This window comes from Phocoena sinus, chromosome 3 (assembly GCF_008692025.1).
Source record: "Phocoena sinus isolate mPhoSin1 chromosome 3, mPhoSin1.pri, whole genome shotgun sequence".
Lineage (NCBI taxonomy): Eukaryota > Metazoa > Chordata > Mammalia > Artiodactyla > Phocoenidae > Phocoena > Phocoena sinus.
In genome coordinates this window covers 142,294,707-142,315,259 of record NC_045765.1, presented here as the reverse complement: position 1 = coordinate 142,315,259, position 20,553 = coordinate 142,294,707, and the positions used below count along the sequence as shown (strand labels likewise).

General features: G+C 44.9%; 1 protein-coding gene across 1 annotated transcript in view; it reads left to right on the top strand.

The window, feature by feature from the left end:
• The first annotated feature begins 13,117 nt into the window (after positions 1–13,117).
• EGFLAM (EGF like, fibronectin type III and laminin G domains) overlaps positions 13,118–20,553 on the top strand; it is a 170,773-nt gene continuing 163,337 nt past the window's right edge. Inside the window, exon 1 of the mRNA XM_032625049.1 lies at positions 13,118–13,375. Coding sequence (XP_032480940.1) covers positions 13,279–13,375 — 97 coding nt within the window. The 5' untranslated portion in view covers positions 13,118–13,278. The remainder of the gene's footprint in view (positions 13,376–20,553) is intronic.

Here is a 20,553-nt window from a genome sequence, read left to right as displayed (position 1 = left end):
CTATATCTGTCGATATTTACTGGAATAAAAATTAAAAATGAGAAATTGAAAAAGTATTTTTAAAATATTTAAGGAAACCCATTACATGTTAATAAAAATAACGCGTTTTAATGAGAAATAACTATATTTTTCAAAATAAAAGATTAGTGAGAAGAATGGCCTTGTTGCACACTTCTGCAAATCTTTTTAACGTCCAATTTAATAGAAGATGGCTGCATGCTCACACCTGCTTATGCAATCTATTATCCTATGACGTGACATGCAGCCTCTGAAAAACCCCATTGTGTTCTCAGGAGAGAATGCAAATCAAAACAAGCAAATGGCATCTTAATATTACAGGGATAGTTTTAACCTTACAGACCCCACGAGAAGGTCTCAGAGACCCCACCCGAGGGTCCCCAGACTCTACCTTAAAAAAAAACCACTGCTCTAGACCACTCTTAAGAATCCGAGAAAACTCTGAAAGTCATTACGTTCATTGTGGAGTTGGGCTATGGACATTTCGTAAAATTTCTGACTTCTAAAATTCTGTGAGGATACTCTTTCTGAATCTGGATTTTGTATCTATTCCAGTTGCGGTTTTCATCGTCATCTGCATTCTCTGATGGTACCTGATCATAGTCTCAACGCAGAGAAGACTCTCTTCAGAAGACCAGCAGCCAAAAAGGTAGTACTCTCTCTCTTTTTTAAAAAATTTTCTTTTCTTTATTTATTTGGCTGCATTGGGTGTTCATTGCTGCACGTGGGCTTTCTCTAGTTGCAGTGACCCGGGGCTACTCTTCATTGCGGGGTGCAGGCTTCTCATTGCTGTGGCTTCTCTTGTTGCGGAGCATGGGCTCTAGGTGTGTGGGCTTCAGTAGTTGTGGCACGCGGGCTCAGTAGTTGTGGCTCGTGGGCTCTAGAGGTCAGGCTCAGTAGCTATGGTGTACTGGCTTAGCTGCTCTGCAGCATGTGGGATCTTCCCGGACCAGGGCTCGAACCCGTGTCCCCTGCATTGGCAGGCAGATTCTTAACCAGTGCGCCATCAGGGAAGTCCTGGTAGTACTCTCTCTAGATAGAATATTGATAAAGAAGAAGGTCAAGTGGAAAAACATATTTTATTGAATTCCTTAAAGATTTTTAAAAATCACTTTCGAATAGATCATCCTAAACTAATGTATTAAATGACTTAAAGCTAGTAGGATTTTATGCTATATACATTTACTACATTTATCTTTTTGTTCACACATGGTTTCACAATTTTTAAAATAAAAGATGTAAACTGAAATCATTTGATATGCTTAAATATCGTATACCCACTTCTTGTCCCTAATTTTTAATACCTTACTCTTATGCCTGGATTTCCAAGTTTATACCAGGTGTTCTCAGGAGAACATTTGAGTAGGTTCCTGGGCTCTTTGATTTGCACTCCCCTTTGAGCTCGGAAATGTTTCCTTAGCACATTTGCTTCTCCACTGGGTCTGTATCAACTGACTCCTCTAACTGTATGTCGAAGGAGTTATGCCCATTGGTAAATCTGTTCATCATATGTTAGGGCAAGGAAAATAGGACCCTGTGAGTTCAAGCCTTCAGGCTGTCTCTGGAAGAATATCTCCTCAAGCCTTGATGCTCTCAATTCAGAGAATCATAGAATCTTAGGATGAGGAGGGATCTTCAAGGTCATCTAGACCCTTGCTACTCAAGGGTCAAGGTACAGGCACCACCTGGGAACTTGTTAGAAATGCAGAGACTCAGGAGCCACTCAGACCTACTGAATCAGAATCTTCATTCTAACAAGATCCCAAGATATGATGTGTGCATGTTAGTGTTTAAGAAGTGCCGCTCCAGACCAGCCCCCCATCCAGTGGAGAAATCCTATCTGCGGCGTCTTCCCCTGGGGCTGCCCCTCAGTGCTCAGAAGTCTTTACTTCAGGCTTTGGGATACAGATCAATGATTCCCAAGTTTGATTGCACATTAAAATCACTTGGGGATCTTTTAAAAATCCCTATGTTGAGGCCTCGTCTCTGACAAATAAAATCTGAACCTCTGGCATTGGTATTTTATGAAGTTCCCACAATACTCTAAATGTGTAACCAAGTATGGACCGTTGATCAAGCGCTATCCGTTTGCATCTTAAGCCATTTACTTCATTCCTTGCTTTAATTTTCTGTGAAAATGCACATATCCCCTCATTTTGCCTGGAAATAGTTTTTTTTTTAATCAGCATAAATAATTTATTGCCAACATTTTCATATCATACACTTGTAGGCTTGACGATTCACACAGCAGTATTCTGGGATGGAGGAACCAGGAGTTAGGGAATGAGAAGAAAGTTTATGATGGGATGTTAGGTTGCTGAGGGGCAGACTTCATGCCTAGTTCTTGGTCATGACCAGTTCTTGGCCAGCTAAGCTGCCTTGGGCAGGAAGGGGCTAGGTCAGGCCAAGAAGGGGAAGTTCTCCTTTGGCCATAGCACTTCAGTTTTCCAGCCTTTCCTCTTGCTTCTGCATTCGTGGTTCTCTGGGGGTGAGGGAGATGTAAGGAAGCAAGAACCTCTACAGCTGTCAGGTAAGTGGGCTCCATCAGCTGAACATGGGGTGCCCAGTCTAGTCCTTGGCCTGATGCGTCTAAGAGAAATGTTGCTAATGTCATAGTCTTGCTGGCCTCAAAAGTGGCCGGATGTTTATCTCCACTCAATAATCCTCTTGAGTAATAAGCACTTTTGTTTGTGACATGACTGTTTAAGAAAATGAAAGCTGCATTTTTTTTCAAGATTACGGGAGAATGATTTTGTTGACGTTTATTAGCTTTTAAACTACCTAGTTTTATTTTAATAGTGCTACATTAGACTAATTGTTGCTTGGAAATATATAAATCTTGTTAACAGTAATTCTGAACAGACTAAATACATGATCAAGTCAAAAGTTTGAGGACTAGGGAGAGAGTGTTATTTTAAAAGGAAATCCGAATTACTACCCATAGTCATTTTAATTTACTATTAATAAAAATATAACACCAAGTGAACTCAATAATAAATAAGTTTGGAAGTTCTAACATTCTAGATTCTAATGAGTATCATTCACATATTAAAATAAAATTTAGAAAATGTACAGCTTACAAACTTTCCTTTTTACATATGTGTTTTGAAAACTAAATAATAGTCAAATTAATTTGGATGTTCGAGGAGGAAATGCCATCACATCTTCTCCCCCCTCCCATCCCTGCTTACCTAGGCTTCAAATCTGGATAAACATATTCAAGTGTTGTTTAATCATGAATGTGACACATTAGACAGATTTATAATGCGTGAGGGATTTAAAAATTTGATTATTCTCAGATCTTTAAACATCCCAATAAGTAATGTTAGAGATAACATTAACGTTTACTCTGTAGACTAAGCAAGGATTGTAGGAAGAGAAGATTGTGTTTTGGGTGCCTGAAAAGTACAGAGAAATTTAGAGTATTTCTGTTCTCCATTAAGGAACATGTAGTTTGGCTTCCCCCCAAAAATGTGAGAGACGAAGATGGAGAACATTTTAAGAAGGATATTTTTTCTTTTTTTTTTCTTTTTTTTTTTTGCGGTATGTGGGCCTCTCACTGTTGTGGCCCCTCCCGTTGCGGAGCACAGGCACCGGACGCGCAGGCTCAGCGGCCATGGCTCACGGGCCCAGCCGCTCTGCGGCACGCGGGATCCTCCCGGACCGGGGCACAAACCCGTGCCCCCCGCCTCAGTAGGCGGACTCTCAACCACTGCGCCACCAGGGAAGCCCAGGATATTTTTTCTAAGTATAATTCTTGTCTTCTATTACTGTAACATTTGTATTTATTATGTTTTTAATGAAGTCTCAATTTTGGTACATATTTTCTACTTTCCTCACTGGCTTACATTTTCATTTCAATAATGCTTTATTTTTGGACTTCCCTGATGGCGCAGTGGTTAAGAATCCGCCTGCCAATGTAGGGTACACGGGTTCGATCCCTGGTCCAGGAAGATCTCACATGCCGTGGAGCAGCTAAGCCCGTGCACCACAACTACTGAGCCTGTGCTCTAGAGCCCATGAGCCACATCTACAGAGCCCGTGTGCCACAACTACTGAAGCCCAAGCACCTGGAGCCCGTGCTCCGTAACAAGAGAAGCCACTGCAATGAGAAGCCCGCAAACTGCAACGAACAGTAGCTCCTGCTCGCCGCAACTAGAGAAAGCCCACGCACAGCAACGAAGACCCAACGCAGCCAAAAATATAAATAAAAAAATAAATAAATAAAATTTTAAAAAAAAACTAATGCTTTATTTTTACATTTGAATACATATAAATTGAAACTGAAGCTAACACTTTAGTTTGTCTATTCTACTTTCAATTAAAATTTTTGGGAAAGGGCTTCCCTGGTGGCGCAGTGGTTGAGAGTATGCCTGCCGATGCAGGGGACACGGGTTCGTGCCCCGGTCCGGGAAGATCCCACATGCTGCGGAGCGGCTGGGCCTGTGAGCCATGGCCACTGAGCCTGCGCGTCCAGAGCCTGTGCTCCGCAACGGGAAAGGCCACAACAGTGAGAGGCCCGCGTACCGCAAAAAAACAAAAACAAAAACAAAACAAAACAAAAATATTTGGGAAAATTTCGCTGTAGTGACTACTTTCTAAAATTGTTTAAAAGCTGTGAAAAAATCCCAATCATCCCCCAAATAAATATTTTACATATATTTAGATTTCTTAAAGAAGGGCACACCTGTAAAGAGCCACCTATTTGAACTGGTAATTTTGTTTATCTACTTGACTGGTTGTTAATATGTTAAATTGTTAAAATTTGAAGTCGTGCTATCAAACTTGTGAGCTAATTCTGTGGGCTTTCGGGAACGTGTGAGAATGCTCTTCCCATTCTCTGTATCTTCCACTTCGTTTCCTTGACTTCTGGGTTTCTTCTTTGTCCTAATTTCCTTACGTATAGCTCTCTACTGTTTGAGACGGGCCCAGGTATATACCTACATGGGTGGGGATCCATGGGGACACTTTCTTACATATTCAAAGTCATTGTATTGCTACTGTCTGATTTTCACCTCAGTAAAAGTGAATAGCTTGAATTGTGTGTTATTATTACTGTTCTGTCAACTAAACCCATGATTATAAATAGAGCCTAGAACCAAAGAACAATTAAAGCCATCCCTCTCTGTTCACCACACAAATACTTTCAGGACTGCCTTCTTCATGCGAGTCAACATTTGCACATTCTCCAACTGCTTCTTGGATTTTTTTTTCCATCATCTGGACTCAGCAACCACTTTGGTCTATTCCTTTAGCTCAGACACCAGAGCCATGGCAGCATTTCCCAGGATAAGCCGTTGGGATCTGGACATAATTGAGGAGGGTGTGCCTGGGGCCATTGTGCCCAAACGTGGATTCAAGAATGTCCCAGTGGGGAAAGATCTTGTGCTCCATTCAGTTCAGCCCAGGAAACTGATGTCAGGGAGGCAATGTGACTCATCCAGGGAATATAATAAGTAATAAGCAAGGAAGGAAACAGGGAACATGGAAAGCACGCATACTGGATCAATTAAGAGGCACTAAAGCTGAAGGAAAATACGAATGGGCCTCAGTGTTCCCAGGAGCAGAGAGGACTAATTGGCGTGCTACCAGTGGTAGTTGTATCCTGTGTGTATCTTTATTTGTTTTGATGGCTCAGCCATTATTCCTTCCCTGGAGGATCCCTATCTACTATATCATTATCTTTTGGGAGATATCTTTCATTGTCCCAAAACACACAACTTGATTTTCCATTATTTCCAGTTCACATTGAAAGTATCTGGATCAAAGCTTTATCTTCGGTCTCGAGTCTTATTTGCCATTCTAGCAGTAATTCACTAGTGCTTCTGGAATTTAACTCTGGAGAGGACTTAGCTTGTCTCTGTGATAAATGTGAGAGTGATGGAATGAAATAAAGCCAACATTTAGTGAATGCCAAGGGTACGGTATATATAGTGCACTGGGTTATCCCATCTGATGGGCACAGCCTTTAAAGTAGGTGTTATATCCCATTATACAGGGGAGGAAACCAAGGCTAATTTCTCCCTCATCCTTTACCATTGATCTTTTTTTTTTTCCTGTACGCGGGCCTCTCACTGTTGTGGCCTCTCCCATTGCGGAGCACAGGCTCCGGACGCGCAAGCTCAGCGGCCATGGCTCACAGGCCCAGCCGCTCCGCGGCACGTGGGATCTTCCTGGACCGGGGCACGAACCTGTGTCCCCTGCATCGGCAGGCGGACTCTCAACCACTGCGCCACCAGGGAAGCCCTGATCTTTCTTTATATCAACAATTAACTTAAAAACATGGATCTAAGCCATCCCTCTTATTTTTTTGGATTTTCCTTTGAAGCTGTCCCATTCCTCTTTCCTTCCAGCAGCCCTGCTATCCTGACAGGCTACATGACTTCTTCTCTTGCTTAAACCTTTTCCTTTCACGCCTCTCCTCCCTGGGGGCTGGGTACAAGCCAAGTCTCCTCTCACTCAGCTATTTTGCACCTCCTTGACACCTCCCACTTGGTGACATCAGACTGGATCTTCAGATCTCCCAGTCCTCTTCTCATTTCCTCCTTTAAGAAACATCCAAATACAGATATAACCAAACTCAGATGGAAATATTGGCCTTTGCTTCCTTCCACAGGTTTTCTCTTGGCATCAGAAAATCCGGATTTTCTGGTTATTTAATGCACTGTCATTAAATAACCCCGAAACTGAGCCAGCATTCCTCTGCTTCCTATACCCACCTCCCCACACTGGTCTCCCCTGCCCCTCCTTTCTCACACCTCCCCATTTCCTCTGTCTGGATGTCCTGAGCCTTCTCAGAGGCTTTTGTCCTGCCGTCTGTCTTCCTTCCTTTCTTCCTTCCTTTCTTTCTTTCTTTCTTCCTTCCTTTCTTTCTTCCTTCCTTCCTTCCTTCCTTTCTTTTTCTTTCTTTCTTTCTTCCTTCCTTCCTTTCTCTCTCTCTCTTTCTTTCTCTCTCTCTCCCCCTTCTTTCTTTCTTTCTTTTAGCAAGACCCTGCTTTCCAACTTCAAAGTTTTTCTGAGAATAAACTTTTTGCAAGAGTTCTTGCTGTTTTTAAGTAGTGATATCTGTCTATCCTGGGAAAAATAAAGAGGTTCTTCCACGGATGCTGAGACTGTGAGCCCCAGGACTAGCGAAGACATCCTCTCATCCAACACCGTCATTTGATAGAGGAGAAAAATAACGTCTAAAGAGGTTGATTGAATCACTAATGTCCCATCGACTGTTCCCGACAGGGCTAGAGCCAGAGGGCAGGTCTCCCGACCTCTAGTCCACCGAGATTTTCTTGAGATTGTGTCATTTCACAAACAAGCCCTGCATTTGGAAGTTGCATGCCGGCTCTTGAAATAGATGCCCGATAGTATGCTGAGCACTGCGGGGCTCCCGCATTTTGCTGTGTTGTGTGTGCTTCACAGGTCATAGAGACCCCAACATCGTCAACGTTCTGCGGGGTTCCCTGCATTTCCAGGAAGACGGTAGCTCTTGCTCTCTTTCTTACATTAAATCTGGCAGCACCAGACAGAATCACATGATCTGTGAGGTCTGCCTTTCATGCCCCCTCCTCTTTGAAGGGACTGCCTGTCTCAAACTTCTTCTCTCCTTCTAAGATGTCTGGGGCCTGTATCTCTTCTCTTGGTTTCTCAGTCCCTACCATTCCTCCTGTCCCACCAGATACTCCACCTAGGCTGCCCTATATTCTTTTAAAATGCATTCATACTTTCTTTTTAACCCCAATAAAGACATTCCTATGATTAAAAATACAAGTAGTAAAAACATCATCTCAGACCCCTCAGTCCCCTTCCCACACTCAGTTAACACTTGCACACTCTGTTCTGCATCTTGCTTTGTCCACTTTGTCCACAAGTTTGGGAATACCAGGTGATATACCTTGGTAATTCCAGTTCTGTCCCTGGTGAATCCTATTATGTATATAAGCATGCTTTAAACACCCATGATGCTGAGTGCTGTATTTTATAGTATATGATTACAGAACTTATTATTTGAAATACAGGGTCTTCCTCTCCTGACACACCAACAGCATGTTGCAGTCTTACCCTGGTGCTGCCTTTGCTCTGTTTTGTGCACAACTGTCTTCTCTCAACAAAACTGTGGTCTTCTTGGGTGCAGAAGAAAGACATTGTTGTCCTTTCCTTCCTGTGGTCATTCTGTTCTCAGCACAGGGCCTTGCACATAATGGGATCACATCTTAATTCATGCTTGTTTCATACTGAGGATGGAGAGTGTTTACACTTTTTGCTGATCTATTTTTATTTGTGTATTCTAATTAAAAGTGAATGGGAGGTTTGAACTCTCCTCATTCCTCTTCTTCAAAAATATACATCTAGGGGCTTCCCTGGTGGCGCAGTGGTTGAGAGTCCGCCTGCCGATGCAGGGGACATGGGTTCATGCCCCGGTCCGGGAAGATCCCACATGCCGCGGAGCGGTTGGGCCTGTGAGCAATGGCCGCTGAGCCTGCGCATCTGGAGCCTGTGGGAGAGGCCACAACAGTGAGAGGTCCGCGTACCGCAAAAAAAAAAAAAAAAAAAAAAAAAATATATATATATATATATATAAAATATATATATATGTATATATAAAAAATATATATATATGAAGCATGACGAGGGATTACTGGGGGTGCTGGTCATGCTCTAGTTCTTGGTCTGGATGGTAGTTATACATGTGTGCTCACTTTGATATAACTCATCAATTGGCACAGTTCATATTTGTATACTTTTCTTCATATGTTGTATGTCTATTAAAACATGTAATATGTATGTGTATAATATATAGTTTTAGGTTGATAAGATACTGTGTTTGTGAAAGTTTGTGCAAATAGTCATGCTTGTGTATTGCTTCTGGGAGTGTAAATTGTATAATGCCGTTGGGAGGAAATTTGGCCAAACTATCATAATGAAAAGGTGCTTACCCTTTGGCTGAGCAACGGCTAGCCTAGAAATGTACCCTACAGTCTATTATAACATGTGCAAACCGTTATACATTCAAGATCATTCACTTGTCTATAATAATGAAACTGGAAACAACAGAAGGAAGAACAAACAGATTGTTGTACATCCTACCATAAAATATTATTCAGCAGTTAGTAAAAGGGAGGCAGATCTGTTACTGCTGATTTGGAAGCATCTTAGGGTTAAAAACTGTGTACAAGCTGCTCCTGTTTGTGTTACGTATGTGTATATATATCTGCTTGTATGTTCATAGACTATCTCTAGAAGGATACACAAGAAACTGATAATAGTCGTTGCTTCTGAGACAGGAAGGGGTAAAAGGAAACTTATTTTTCACTATACACTCTGCTTGATGCACATTTCAAATTTTATATGTACATGTAACCTATTCAAAAAATTAATTAAATCCAAAGCTGCTTCTTTGCAGCTGGCTTCTCTTCATTCTCATTTACAGACTTCCTAAACATTCTAGAATTGGTGAGTTTGCCTCTACTTTCTTCCAACAGCCTCCAAAACCATCCCATGGAGCAAAAATCATACTTTTCTTCCATGATATTGAGCAAAGCAGGCAGGTCACTCTTCTGCTGGTGACCTTATTAACTGAATTTAGACCTCAAGTGAATTTGAACAGATTTTTTTTTTTTAATGAAACATTCAAAGCCTCTTTGCCCTCTTTAGTTCCTCTCCTCCCAGAAGGCAGGAAGAGAGTGAAAGACAAGTGTTCCATTTGTCTTTAATCAGATTTACAAGTGCTGTAAACTGGCTGTCAAACTAGAAGAAGAGAAAACCTTGGGGGATGTGGTTTGACTAGCAAAGGAAGGGAATAAGTCGAGTCTAACATGTGCCCTAGATTTGTAACAAGTAGATCTCAAGAAGTAAGGTTTTATCTCGATAGCCTGAGAATCCAGAGCGTATGGAAGCCCTCAAAAGTAAAATATAACAATATAATCAAAGGTAATCCTTGCAAAGAAGAAACAAAAGGGCCTCTGAAGAAGCCAAGCCAGCTTCCAACTTGCCCATGGCCGTCTGCAGAAGATGGAAGGGAGGCCCGGGGCCAGGGATGAGGAGGTGGTATGGGTGCTTGCTGAGGATATCAGCAAGAAGGCTGAAACTCAAGTTTGCAAAATTCGCCATGGACAGTTTGTACAGGTCTTTGAAAAGGCACATTCAGAGCAAAAATGGCTTGGATTAGACGTTGCTGTTTTATTAGATAATAAAGAAAAAGCAAACCCTGAAACTTAGCGATGATTTCGTCCGGCCCCTTCATTTTGCCAAGATGCACTGTAGGCAGAGCCTACTATTAAACCCCCAGATCTCACGATTCTTGGTCCACTGCTGTGTCTGCTCTCCACCTGTCTTCTTAAAAGTCTGGACTCTGGAACCAGACCACCTGGACAGAGCTCTGGCTCTCAGGAGCTGCATGCTTTGGGGCAGGTTACCTAATTTTACATGCTTCAGTTTCCTCATCTGTCAAATGGGGATAATGCTGATAACAGTAACTACCTGGTATGGTTGTTAGTGGGATTATAAAGCCCTTCAGTGAAGTAAGTCAGAAAGAAAAAGACAAATACCGTATGCTAACACATATATATGGAATTTAAGGAAAAAAAATGTCATGAAGAACCTAGGGGTAAGATAGGAATAAAGATGCAGACCTACTGGAGAACGGACTTGAGGATATGGGGAGGGGGAAGGGTGAGTTTTGACAGGGCGAGAGAGAGTCATGGACATATACACACTAACAAACGTAGTAAGGTAGATAGCTGGGGGGAAGCAGCCGCAAGGCACAGGGATATTAGCTCGGTGCTTTGTGACAGACTGGAGGGGTGGGATGGGGAGAGTGGAAGGGAGGGAGACGCAAGAGGGAAGACATATGGGAACATATGTATATGTATGGCTGATTCACTTTGTTATAGAGCGGAAACTAACACACCATTGTAAAGCAATTATACCCCAATAAAGATGTTTAAAAAAAAAAAAGAATTTTGCAAACTTGATATTAAAACTTAAATCATATAAATGTGCCATTAAATCAAATTAAAAATAAAAGTAATAAATTCTTAAAACTTAAAAAAAAAAAAAGACGGTCGGGTACATGGGAGGTGTTGTGTCAATTCTAGCCGTAATATTAATGGTTAGTATTACTTCCAATTTCTACAGCAGGGAGAATCATTTTTAAGTGGGAAAGACCACAACACCAACATAGGAGGTGTCTTCATGGTAATAGTTAACTTGGTTCCGGGTGCCACCTGAGGTCTGATATAAGAAATCCCTTTCTCGTAAAAAGAGCTATCCAACTTCTGGGCTGGTGGTAAGGTAGATGCCCTTTGTCACAGGTGGAGTTCAAGCCAAGGATGTAGAAGGCAGATTCCTGTGTAGAATGGAGGCGGGGCCTAGATGACCTCTAGGGGCTCTGATCTTAAGGGTCTAGGATTCTGCTACCTTTGAGACTAGTAGCCTTGGGGACAGTCACATGGCCCGTCTCCTGGACATGGGTGTGTTATCAACTTGGAAGTGAAGAGCACAGTTTGTAAGACTTTTCTCCTCCAGCTCCGTGTAAAAGGACAAGCTCTGGTGTGACATCTAAGACTTCCAAAGACTCATGACTTTGAATTTCTTTATGGAGAGCTGCACACCCGAGGATGCCAACACAGAAGGGAACATATTCTTAGATCTGGCTCAGTACAAACCCTCTAGCCAGGAGGGATACTTCACTCCTAAAAGAGGAGTAGAAATCTTTGGGGGGTGGGGGGGAGGGAGATACATTGGTCAACATTGTTCCCTCCGGGTCCCCAAACCCAGGTTAACAATGAAGGGCCAGGACGCCAGGAGCCTCTGCCACGCTGCCAGGTGGGGCCGGGCCAGCACGAAGTCCCGCGGGCCAGCGACCTCGGCTCCCTCTGCGGGGTACTTCCTAGGGCCTTTGATGTTTCCCCAGGAACTGGCAAGGGCTGCGTTTCCCTCAAGGTTTATTCCCTCTTGGTTTATTTGTTGTATCTGCCTTCTCGTCTCGCTGGCTTGAAGATCAGCACGCAGGTGTGCAACGGGACTTAAGTCCCCGGGTCTCCTCTACCAGCGCCACCTGGAAACCCGGCAACAGGCGCATTTTACTGAGTTCTCTGGCAGCATATTCGGAGAGGAAGGGGTCTTTTTCGGGCCGGCTAGCCGATCTGGGAACCCTGGTCCCAGGATCAGTGGCCAGGACTCCCCGTCGGCCTCCAGCCCCAGCCCGGCCGGCGCGCGCCCCCTCCCAGCCGGGTCTTCTCGGTCTGCCAGGGGGCTCGAGCTCGCTTCCTTTCCCCCCGCAAAGCCAGGCTTAACCCAGAGCTTCATCTCCTCCCCTGGAGGGTCTCAAGTTGCCTTCCTCTGCCCGGAGGGCACCACACTTCCCCGTGCCGGGCCCTAATCTCCACCCGGCCTTTCCAACAGAGTGGCAGGCTTCAGCTCTCCATCTGCGCGCCTTAAATCCCATTTATCTTCTTAGCGCCTGTGTCCTGGCCAGCCCCGCCCCCTCTTCCTCCCACGCACCCTCCCCCCTCACCCCCCCCCCCCGCGCAAATCACAGACCCTCTCCTCCTCCCTCTGCTATCCCCCTTACTCCTAGTGCGGTGGACCGGCTAGAGCAAGCTTTGGAGGTGTTGGGTAAAGTACCCGAGGAAGGTGGAAGCGACCTAGAGGGGCGCGGCCGGAGGAGAGTATACCAGGGGAGGGGGAGGCGCCGCAAGATTTCAGGCTCAGGACCAAGGCAGAGGGTCCTGGACTCGCAGTCACCTAAATCCTGCCCTGCGTCTCTAGCGGTTGAAGTCGGCCCCTCCTAGCGCCCCAATCTAGGTCACCAGTCGGGAAGGGCTGAGCTGGGGGTCGCTAGAGGGGTGACGCGCGGGCTCTCTGCCCTAGAGGTGGGCGAAGAGTAAATTGTCTCAGGGCCTGCCCCTCTCACTTCCACTCGATTGTAATTCCATCCCCGGGTCGGTCGAGCCTCCCTCCCGCTCTCCCGCGGCCAGCCAGTCCCTCCCCGTCGGCTTCCCTCGCCGCCCCCATCCCCGCCCTCCCCCCCGCCCCGCCCGAAAAGCCCTGCTGCTCGAAGCCCGCTTCACTCCCGCACGCGGACCTCCCGGCTGCTGTCCTGCCTCCGTGGACTCCTCCGTGGCTCCTGGTCCAGCTCCCTCAGCCCTTCGCCTCCTCACCTCGGTCAGGGGATCCGCGGGGGCCGCGTCTCCCGACGTATCTCAGGAGACGCCCTTTCCCTGTGCGCCCAGGACTTGGTGAAACTTCTGAGGCACCCGCGGTGAAATGGATTTAACCCGAGGCGTCTTGCTCCGGCTCTTGCTCCTGGCTTCCAGCCTCGGACCCGGCGCTGTGCCGCTCAGAGCAGCTCACAGAAAACCAGGTAATGCGTTCGGTGCTCCCGGGAGCATCACGTCCGGAGCGCCCAGGTCCCCGTCTCTAGCGAGGACCCAAAGCGGGCAACGCACCGCCTCTCCCACCCCTGACCCGCGGCACTTAACTGGGTTCTTCTCTGCCCAGAGCCGAGAAAAGACGCCAGCCTCGCCCTCCCCCTCCCAGGACAGGCGGTTCCAGGGATATTTGTTTGTTAAAAGAATGATCTATTTTCCAGACACAGTAGAGGTGGAGGGCTCTGTATTTGACCACAGAGAGCTGAGAGTTGGGGCAGCGATCACGCTGTCTCAATTACAAGGATTGCAACTGTGCAAGAAAAGTCAAACAGCTCCTCCTGTGTCTCTAAACAGCTTATTGAATTCATATTGTTCAGAGCCCAGCGATTTCCTGTTAAGTGTCTGAAGATTTGTCTGGTGTACCCTATGCCCATCTCCAGTCCTTCCCACGCACTATGTAGGGATGTGGCCTCTGCTGTTAGGATCCTCTTCCACTCTGGGGCCATTTTCTCAGAAAGGAGCACCCAACGGGTTAATTTTTACCGTGATTTGAGCTCCTGTCTTTGCCCTGTGATTTAAACAAAGATGTACAGCGTTGTGGGCTATTAACAGTGAACTGCTGAGAACTCGAAACATACTAACTTGCATTTTCTCTAGTTACACAGGTAGAAAGTCTTACTGTGTTTTTGCCTACTTTGGTTTGGCCTGTGTGGTGAGATTATTCAAAGTAGAACATTCTAAGCAAGAAAGTTCTAAACACTGTTTCTCGGATAATGATTTTTATTCCTCTTTGCTGAGACTATATTTAGAATTCTGAAAAATCTGTTTTTTCTTAGTTTACTTTGCAAACCGGGTTGTCTTACGGTAGTAATTACATCGTATGAACAATGGAAAACAATATAACTATTTGAATGCAGTCTGCAAAACTTTGCAGAAAGCACAGTTTGTCTTCACAAATAAAGTTGCTGTTAGAAAGAGACAAACGGGGGAAATTTATCAGAGGGCAAAGAAAATAATCTTGGCAGGTTCCCATATGGCTGCTTAAATAATTTCACTGCTCCAGGATCTCTCCACTTGGAAATATGACTTGTTGCCTTTCTGCTCTGGAAGATGCCTTCACTCTTCAAGCTGTATCTATTATCACCTGTGCCTTGCTACCTGCCTTGAAATTTATAATTGTTATTATAATCTGAAGCACACTTAAATTATGAGCGATTTCAGTCCCACTGATCATTCACTTTGGAGAAAATAGCAGCAGTCCCAGGTGATAATATATTAAATTGTTTCTTTCCTACGTGCACGCAGACACATATCTTCAAGGATTTCAATGAAGGGCTTCTTTCTAACTTTCCTCCTTAAGATACCCACACGTGATCATCTGCATTCTGTGGGTTTATTTACATAAAACCATCCAGTCACAATTTTTGAACAATGCCATAGTTATACCTGTAGTTCTTAAGGGTGAGCAGTGTATGTAGTGTTCTTTTAAGGATAGATTTCAATTCGTTTAAGCAGAATTTTTTAAAAAAGTATTTCACAAAAGCCTGCTGTGTAAAAACTGCTCATATGGTTCACCATGTTTCCTTTCTTATTTTCTGTAGTTCCTCTCCTACAGATACTTCCTACCTGGTTCATCCAGGGTTTCATTCTGTTATTCATGCCATGAATATGCCATGTTGGTCTCTTTGGTTTTATTTGAAGCATAGATAGGGTTTTGATAGTGGAAACTACATTTTAAATATTTTAGCACATTAAATATATCAAATTTGAGGTAAAAGGAGTGTTTGGACTAGGTTCAGCCTAGGAGAGTTTTTCATTACTTTATAATTTTATCCAGACACTGGCTCTCAGGTTGGAAGGCTGCTCAGATTAAAATGACAGCTGCTTCATAAACTTTGGGGGCAAATATCCTCCTGGGCTCATTTACAACTCTTGGAAAGATTAGTTTTTGATCCGGAGAATTGGTCCAGATTAAAGACTGAATGTGCCCCACTTGGCTCCGATGTGAACAGCAGCCAGCAGCCAGCTGATTTATAATCTTCCCCAGATACTAGCAGGTCTTGCTAGTATCCATACAGGAGTTTCTTTGTACCTTGTTTCCTCAATAGAAATTGATTTGTGTGCAGTACTTTGAAGGTGGCATGGCTACCCCTAAGGTGTACTGCAACAGTCCTGTTTTATTTGGATGACCCTGTCTTTCTCCTCACCCTCCCTAAATCTCCCTTTGACAAGTTCGGCTTTGTTGGAGAAGTCTTGGATTCAAAATCCACCTGAAAATTTCCCATCCCCATCTACTTCTGGTGAGAAAAAACCAAGCAGCAGCTTCAATTATGAGTCTCATTTGGGTCCAACATAGACAACTTTTCCCTCCACCAAGACAGCTACTCCTCTGTCACTGAGTGTTAATAAAGAAACCTCTGCATTTGCTGAGACTCACAAGAAAGAACAGTTCGCAAGTTAAGTCAAATTAAATAATAATGAGCATTAATTAATTGCTTTCTACACTGTCCTAAGAACTTGACACATACTGATTTATTTAATCAACCCAACAGGTCTGCGGGTCAAGCAAAGGTCTGCGAGATGGGTATTATTATTACCCCTGTTTAACTGAAGGGAAATTGTGGCTTAGAGAAATTAAATATCTCACCCAGGGTCACCCAACTAGTAAGAGCCTGAATGGGAATTCAGGCTCTGATACCCAGGAGCAGAAAGGAGTCCTTAGCAGCCTGGTTAGGGGAGGTGTGCAACCCCTCAGGGAGGGCGTCTTCCCCCTGGATGAATGGGGGGGGCCTCCCAAATTCGAATCACAGACCTGGCAGGAAGTGAAACACCCTATTGTACAGCCGGGCTGAGCATGACCAAGGGACTTGCCCAAGTTAATATCAGAAGCTCAGCTGGACTAGTACCCAGACCCCCTTGAGTGGTTTCCAGTTCTTCCCATACCCAGAGTCTTACCAGGACATGCAGGGAGGACTGTTGTGCCTCTGATGTAGGGCAGGGGGGAGGGAGAAGGAAATCCAGACACATCTGCTGGGACCAGCATGTCAAGCCACGTGTGTTCCCACAGGCAGATTGCTAACTTAACGGTGTTAGCTTAACTCTCTGGCACAGAGAGAGGGGCTGGAGGGCTGCGTGAGGGCCCTGCCTTTCCTCTGCCTTTCCGGCTGCCTGAGGTCCCAGGGTCAGTGGGACAAGGTCAGGGTTCAGAATTCAAGGTTTTCCTCTGGAGGACTGGAGATCCGCAGTCATTTTGCGGAGGGAGATGTAGGTCTGTAATCTTTTCCTTTCCACTTTTCCCTCAGTGTTTCTCTATCTGAAGAAGTGGATTAAAACAAAGATCCAGGGAAACTCAAAAAGAAGAAAAAACAAAAGACTGGAGGGGCAGAGCAGAGTTAGGGCAAGGGCAATGTGCCTTGTCCGTTGCTGGTGGGGAATACGTGTACCTCTAGGTGGTTTCTGCTGCTACTAGTGTGAGGCTGAATGGCTAAAGGGTCAAGCAAAGGTCAGGGTTCATCCTCTTCTACTTCCCCCACCCACCCAGGATAACCTGAAATTCACAAGAGATTGGTTATGTCCTCACTCAAAGCTCTCACCCAAGTCCCTTTCCCAAAGCATGTAATCTGGGGGGGCTCAGCTCTTCCGGATGTCACCCCTCCCTTTCCAACCAACCCTGCTCCTCCACAAGGCTCATCCAGATTGTCTTGCTTCTTGATGAAAACTGGAGCGACAAACACCGTAAGAGGGATTATGTATATTTCTCCCCAGCACCTAACTACTAGTGTCCAATGCAGTTCTGGCACCATAGCGGAAATATTTCCCTCTGATCCTTCCTTCCATCAGCCCTCCTACCCTCCCATTTGTTTCCACATCATACCTCATCCCTATAAAGAAGCCCCTGCCTCTCTTTCTCTTTCTCTTTCCTTTGATCCTCTATGAGGTAAAGGGACACAGAGAGGTCATGGTCAGGAGTAAATGTGTGTAACATGAGGCAGTACTTTTTTCTCAGAATTCTTTCTCATGGGAGAGTGACTTGACCAGAAAGGAACTGAGTGGTGTTTCGCTTTTTGGTTTTGTTTTTGTTTTTGCTTTTTGTTGCTTCCCTGAGCCCAGGGCTTTAATAACCTTAGAATTCTTTGGGGAGTAGCTGTCCATCTGTCCACGGGTTACTGTAGCTCAAAAGTGGTCCAGTGAACCAGAGGTAGATTTCTGGAAAACAGGGACTCAGGTGTCTGAGGTGGAGGTGGGATCTCAACTCCTGCAGTGTTATCCTCGGGAGCTCCTGTCTTCTCCTACCTAACCCACTAGGCAAGCAGGACTGTATTTCTCCCAACGGACTAAATGAGTGACGTGATATCTTGATTGCAACAGAGAATATTTTGAGCTGGTCAAGACCCTTGCCACTTGTTTTGGTCACAGCAAGTTGCAGGTATTAGAAGTGCACCTGCTATTTCAGGGATAAAAAAGGGAAAGGGTGAGGAGATGCTGCAGAGACTAAATGGCAGTTTGTAGGAGAAACCCCCCAAACCCATCTTTGATTGCATTGGTTGTGAACGGTCGTTCTGAAGAAGGACCCCAAAGTGTGCTTCAGCCTCCTGAAATGAGCTGGAAGACACTTACTTCCTTGAAGAATCCCGATCTCATGGGATGGGGGTCTGGGTCTGGGGGCAGAGAGAGACTCAGGTGAAAATCAAATCAAATTGCTGCCAGCAGAGGGCGCCGTTTCCAGAGCTGGCACAGAGCGGATCTCAGACTTCTGACCCAGGCGAGTCACCGCTGAACTTCTATGTGGATAAGAATTCTTGGAGTGCATCCCAGACATCTGCTTTTTTAAACAAGAGCCTCAGGTCACTTGGCGCATGTGGTTCACAGTCCACACTTAGGGACGTGACGGAGGAGAACTTGGGCTCCTCGCATAGCCTCCCTGCCTCCACCCCAGGTACTCTCCGGTACCCCGACAGCCTCCACTTCGACAGCAAGCATCTGTATTTCAGCCAAAACAACCCCAGTGTTTAGATTCTCTGCCGGGTTTCCGAAGGTTGGATTCGGGACTTGAGGTCCTCTGAAGGCCCCTGAAGGACATCTCTTCTGGGCAGGTCGTCCTTCTACTCACCCTCTTTCCCAGTAACCCCGTCATTGAGAGATGGCTGCACACGGCGGGACACCCTTCAGTAGCATCAACAAAGAAGTCAGGCTGTATATGACCAGCCCCTGCCCCTCATTTCCCCCAGGCCCATTCCACCCCCGCTCCCACGCAGCTCCTTCTTTCAGGCAGGCTTCTCCTGGCCGAGCCGGAAGGCTTGGGTGAAAGCACAGACTCTGCTATTCGCCAACTTTGGGTTCAAGTTCTGACACTTCTTTTTTATTATTATTATTAGTTCCTTGGTGACATAGGGCTAGTTATATTAGCTCTGTAAACCTGGGTTTCCTTGTCTGTAAAAATAGGGTAAGGAAAGAACCTACCATTTAAGGATTAAATGAGGTAATAGATATACCAAGGCATTAAAAAAGGATTAGAAGCCAGAAGCTTGAAGGCAATGTTTATGAAGTTGGGATTGTTTAATCTGGAAGAGGGTGTGGGTGGGAGAAGAATGTGTGTATTTCCAGGCATCAGAATAATTAACATAGACCATAGACACTTATGAGTTCATGTACTTTTTTTTTTTTTTTTTTTTTGTGGTACGCGGGCCTCTCACTGTTGTGGCCTCTCCCGTTGCAGAGCACAGGCTCCGGATGCGCAGGCTCAGCGGCCATGGCTCACGGGCCCAGCCGCTCCGCGGCATGTGGGATCTTCCCGGACTGGGGCACAAACCTGTGTCCCCGCATCTGCCAGGCGGACTCTCAACCACTGCGCCACCAGGGAAGCCCGAGTTTATGTACTTTTATCCTTTCTTGTACACGTTAATGTATGATTGATAGCATAATTCTAATTTTACTGAGTTGTACAAATTTTTAGATAAACTGACAAATCAGAAAGACTCTTTGGTCAACCACATGCCTTGATTTGGGGTTTGGAAATGTGGCTGTGAGGTTTGTGGTCTTGCTGGAGTAGATTCTTTTGAGAAACAGTATCCCCAAGGGTGATGGACAATTTTTTCTGGTAATTGTCACGTGGAGGTTTTGTTCCTGAAAGAGAATTATCCAGCCTGACATGTGACTGGGAGTCTGTGAAAATCTCCATGAAGCTAGAGAGCTAAGAAAGGGTCAGGGTCTGCTCATTGATCATCAGTTTGGAGTAATTTATGAGCCACTACCAGTGACATAGAAAGATAGAGACTGGGCTCCATTGGCTCTTCCTTTTCTTATTAATGATTCGTGCACTTCCAGAGTTGTAAAAAAAACCCCACTTACCCCAGATAACCCCACCAGCTTATTTTAAGAATCAAAGGAAATAAAGCAGACTAGTGCTTTGAAAGAACTGAAGTGTTACACAAAGATGGGATGTTACTAACTAATAATACTCACACTAATTATTATTACTTTAACCAACCAGACCCACCAAGGACACACTTTCTGAAGCTTTGATCTCTTTTCCAGTCTCTTCTTCCCCATCCCCGTAAAGACACTTGAAGATTCTTTCTCTGTCTGACTCTGCAAATCCTGAGCAATTTAAATCTTAACACTTGTGTTTGCTGACAGGGCACCCAAAATCCCGAATCAGATTTAATGCAGTGTTAATGCTATTTATTTCTCTTGATGCAACAAGTTGATATTAGCCAGTTAATGGCTTACATTGTGCAAAAGGAGTTGTATCAGCAGGCACTTTTCTGTAGCATCTGGGCAGTTGGAAACATAATACTTAAATACAACCTGAGTTTAAAGCCTTCCTTGGACAGATGGCTAATTTTATTGATCTAATCTTACACTTAGGAATAGGTCCCATGATCCTTTGCTGGTAATTCTTAGAGTGAGCAGAGACGTAAATAAACTGGATGACGGCTAGACGCTTGTTTGCTTGTAATTTATTTTTTAAATACTTCAGTATAAACAGTCATGGTGTGAATTACTTTAATCTCTACCCTAAGGGTGCTTAATTAACATTTGAAGTAATCCAGGATAGAAGGTACCGCTCTGGCATAAGAGTTTACATCTTTTTTTAATGTCTTGGTGGCTGTGTCATACCAGTGGTTAAATATTTTGAATTCACCTCTGTGCTGGCCAGGAGTCTACACTC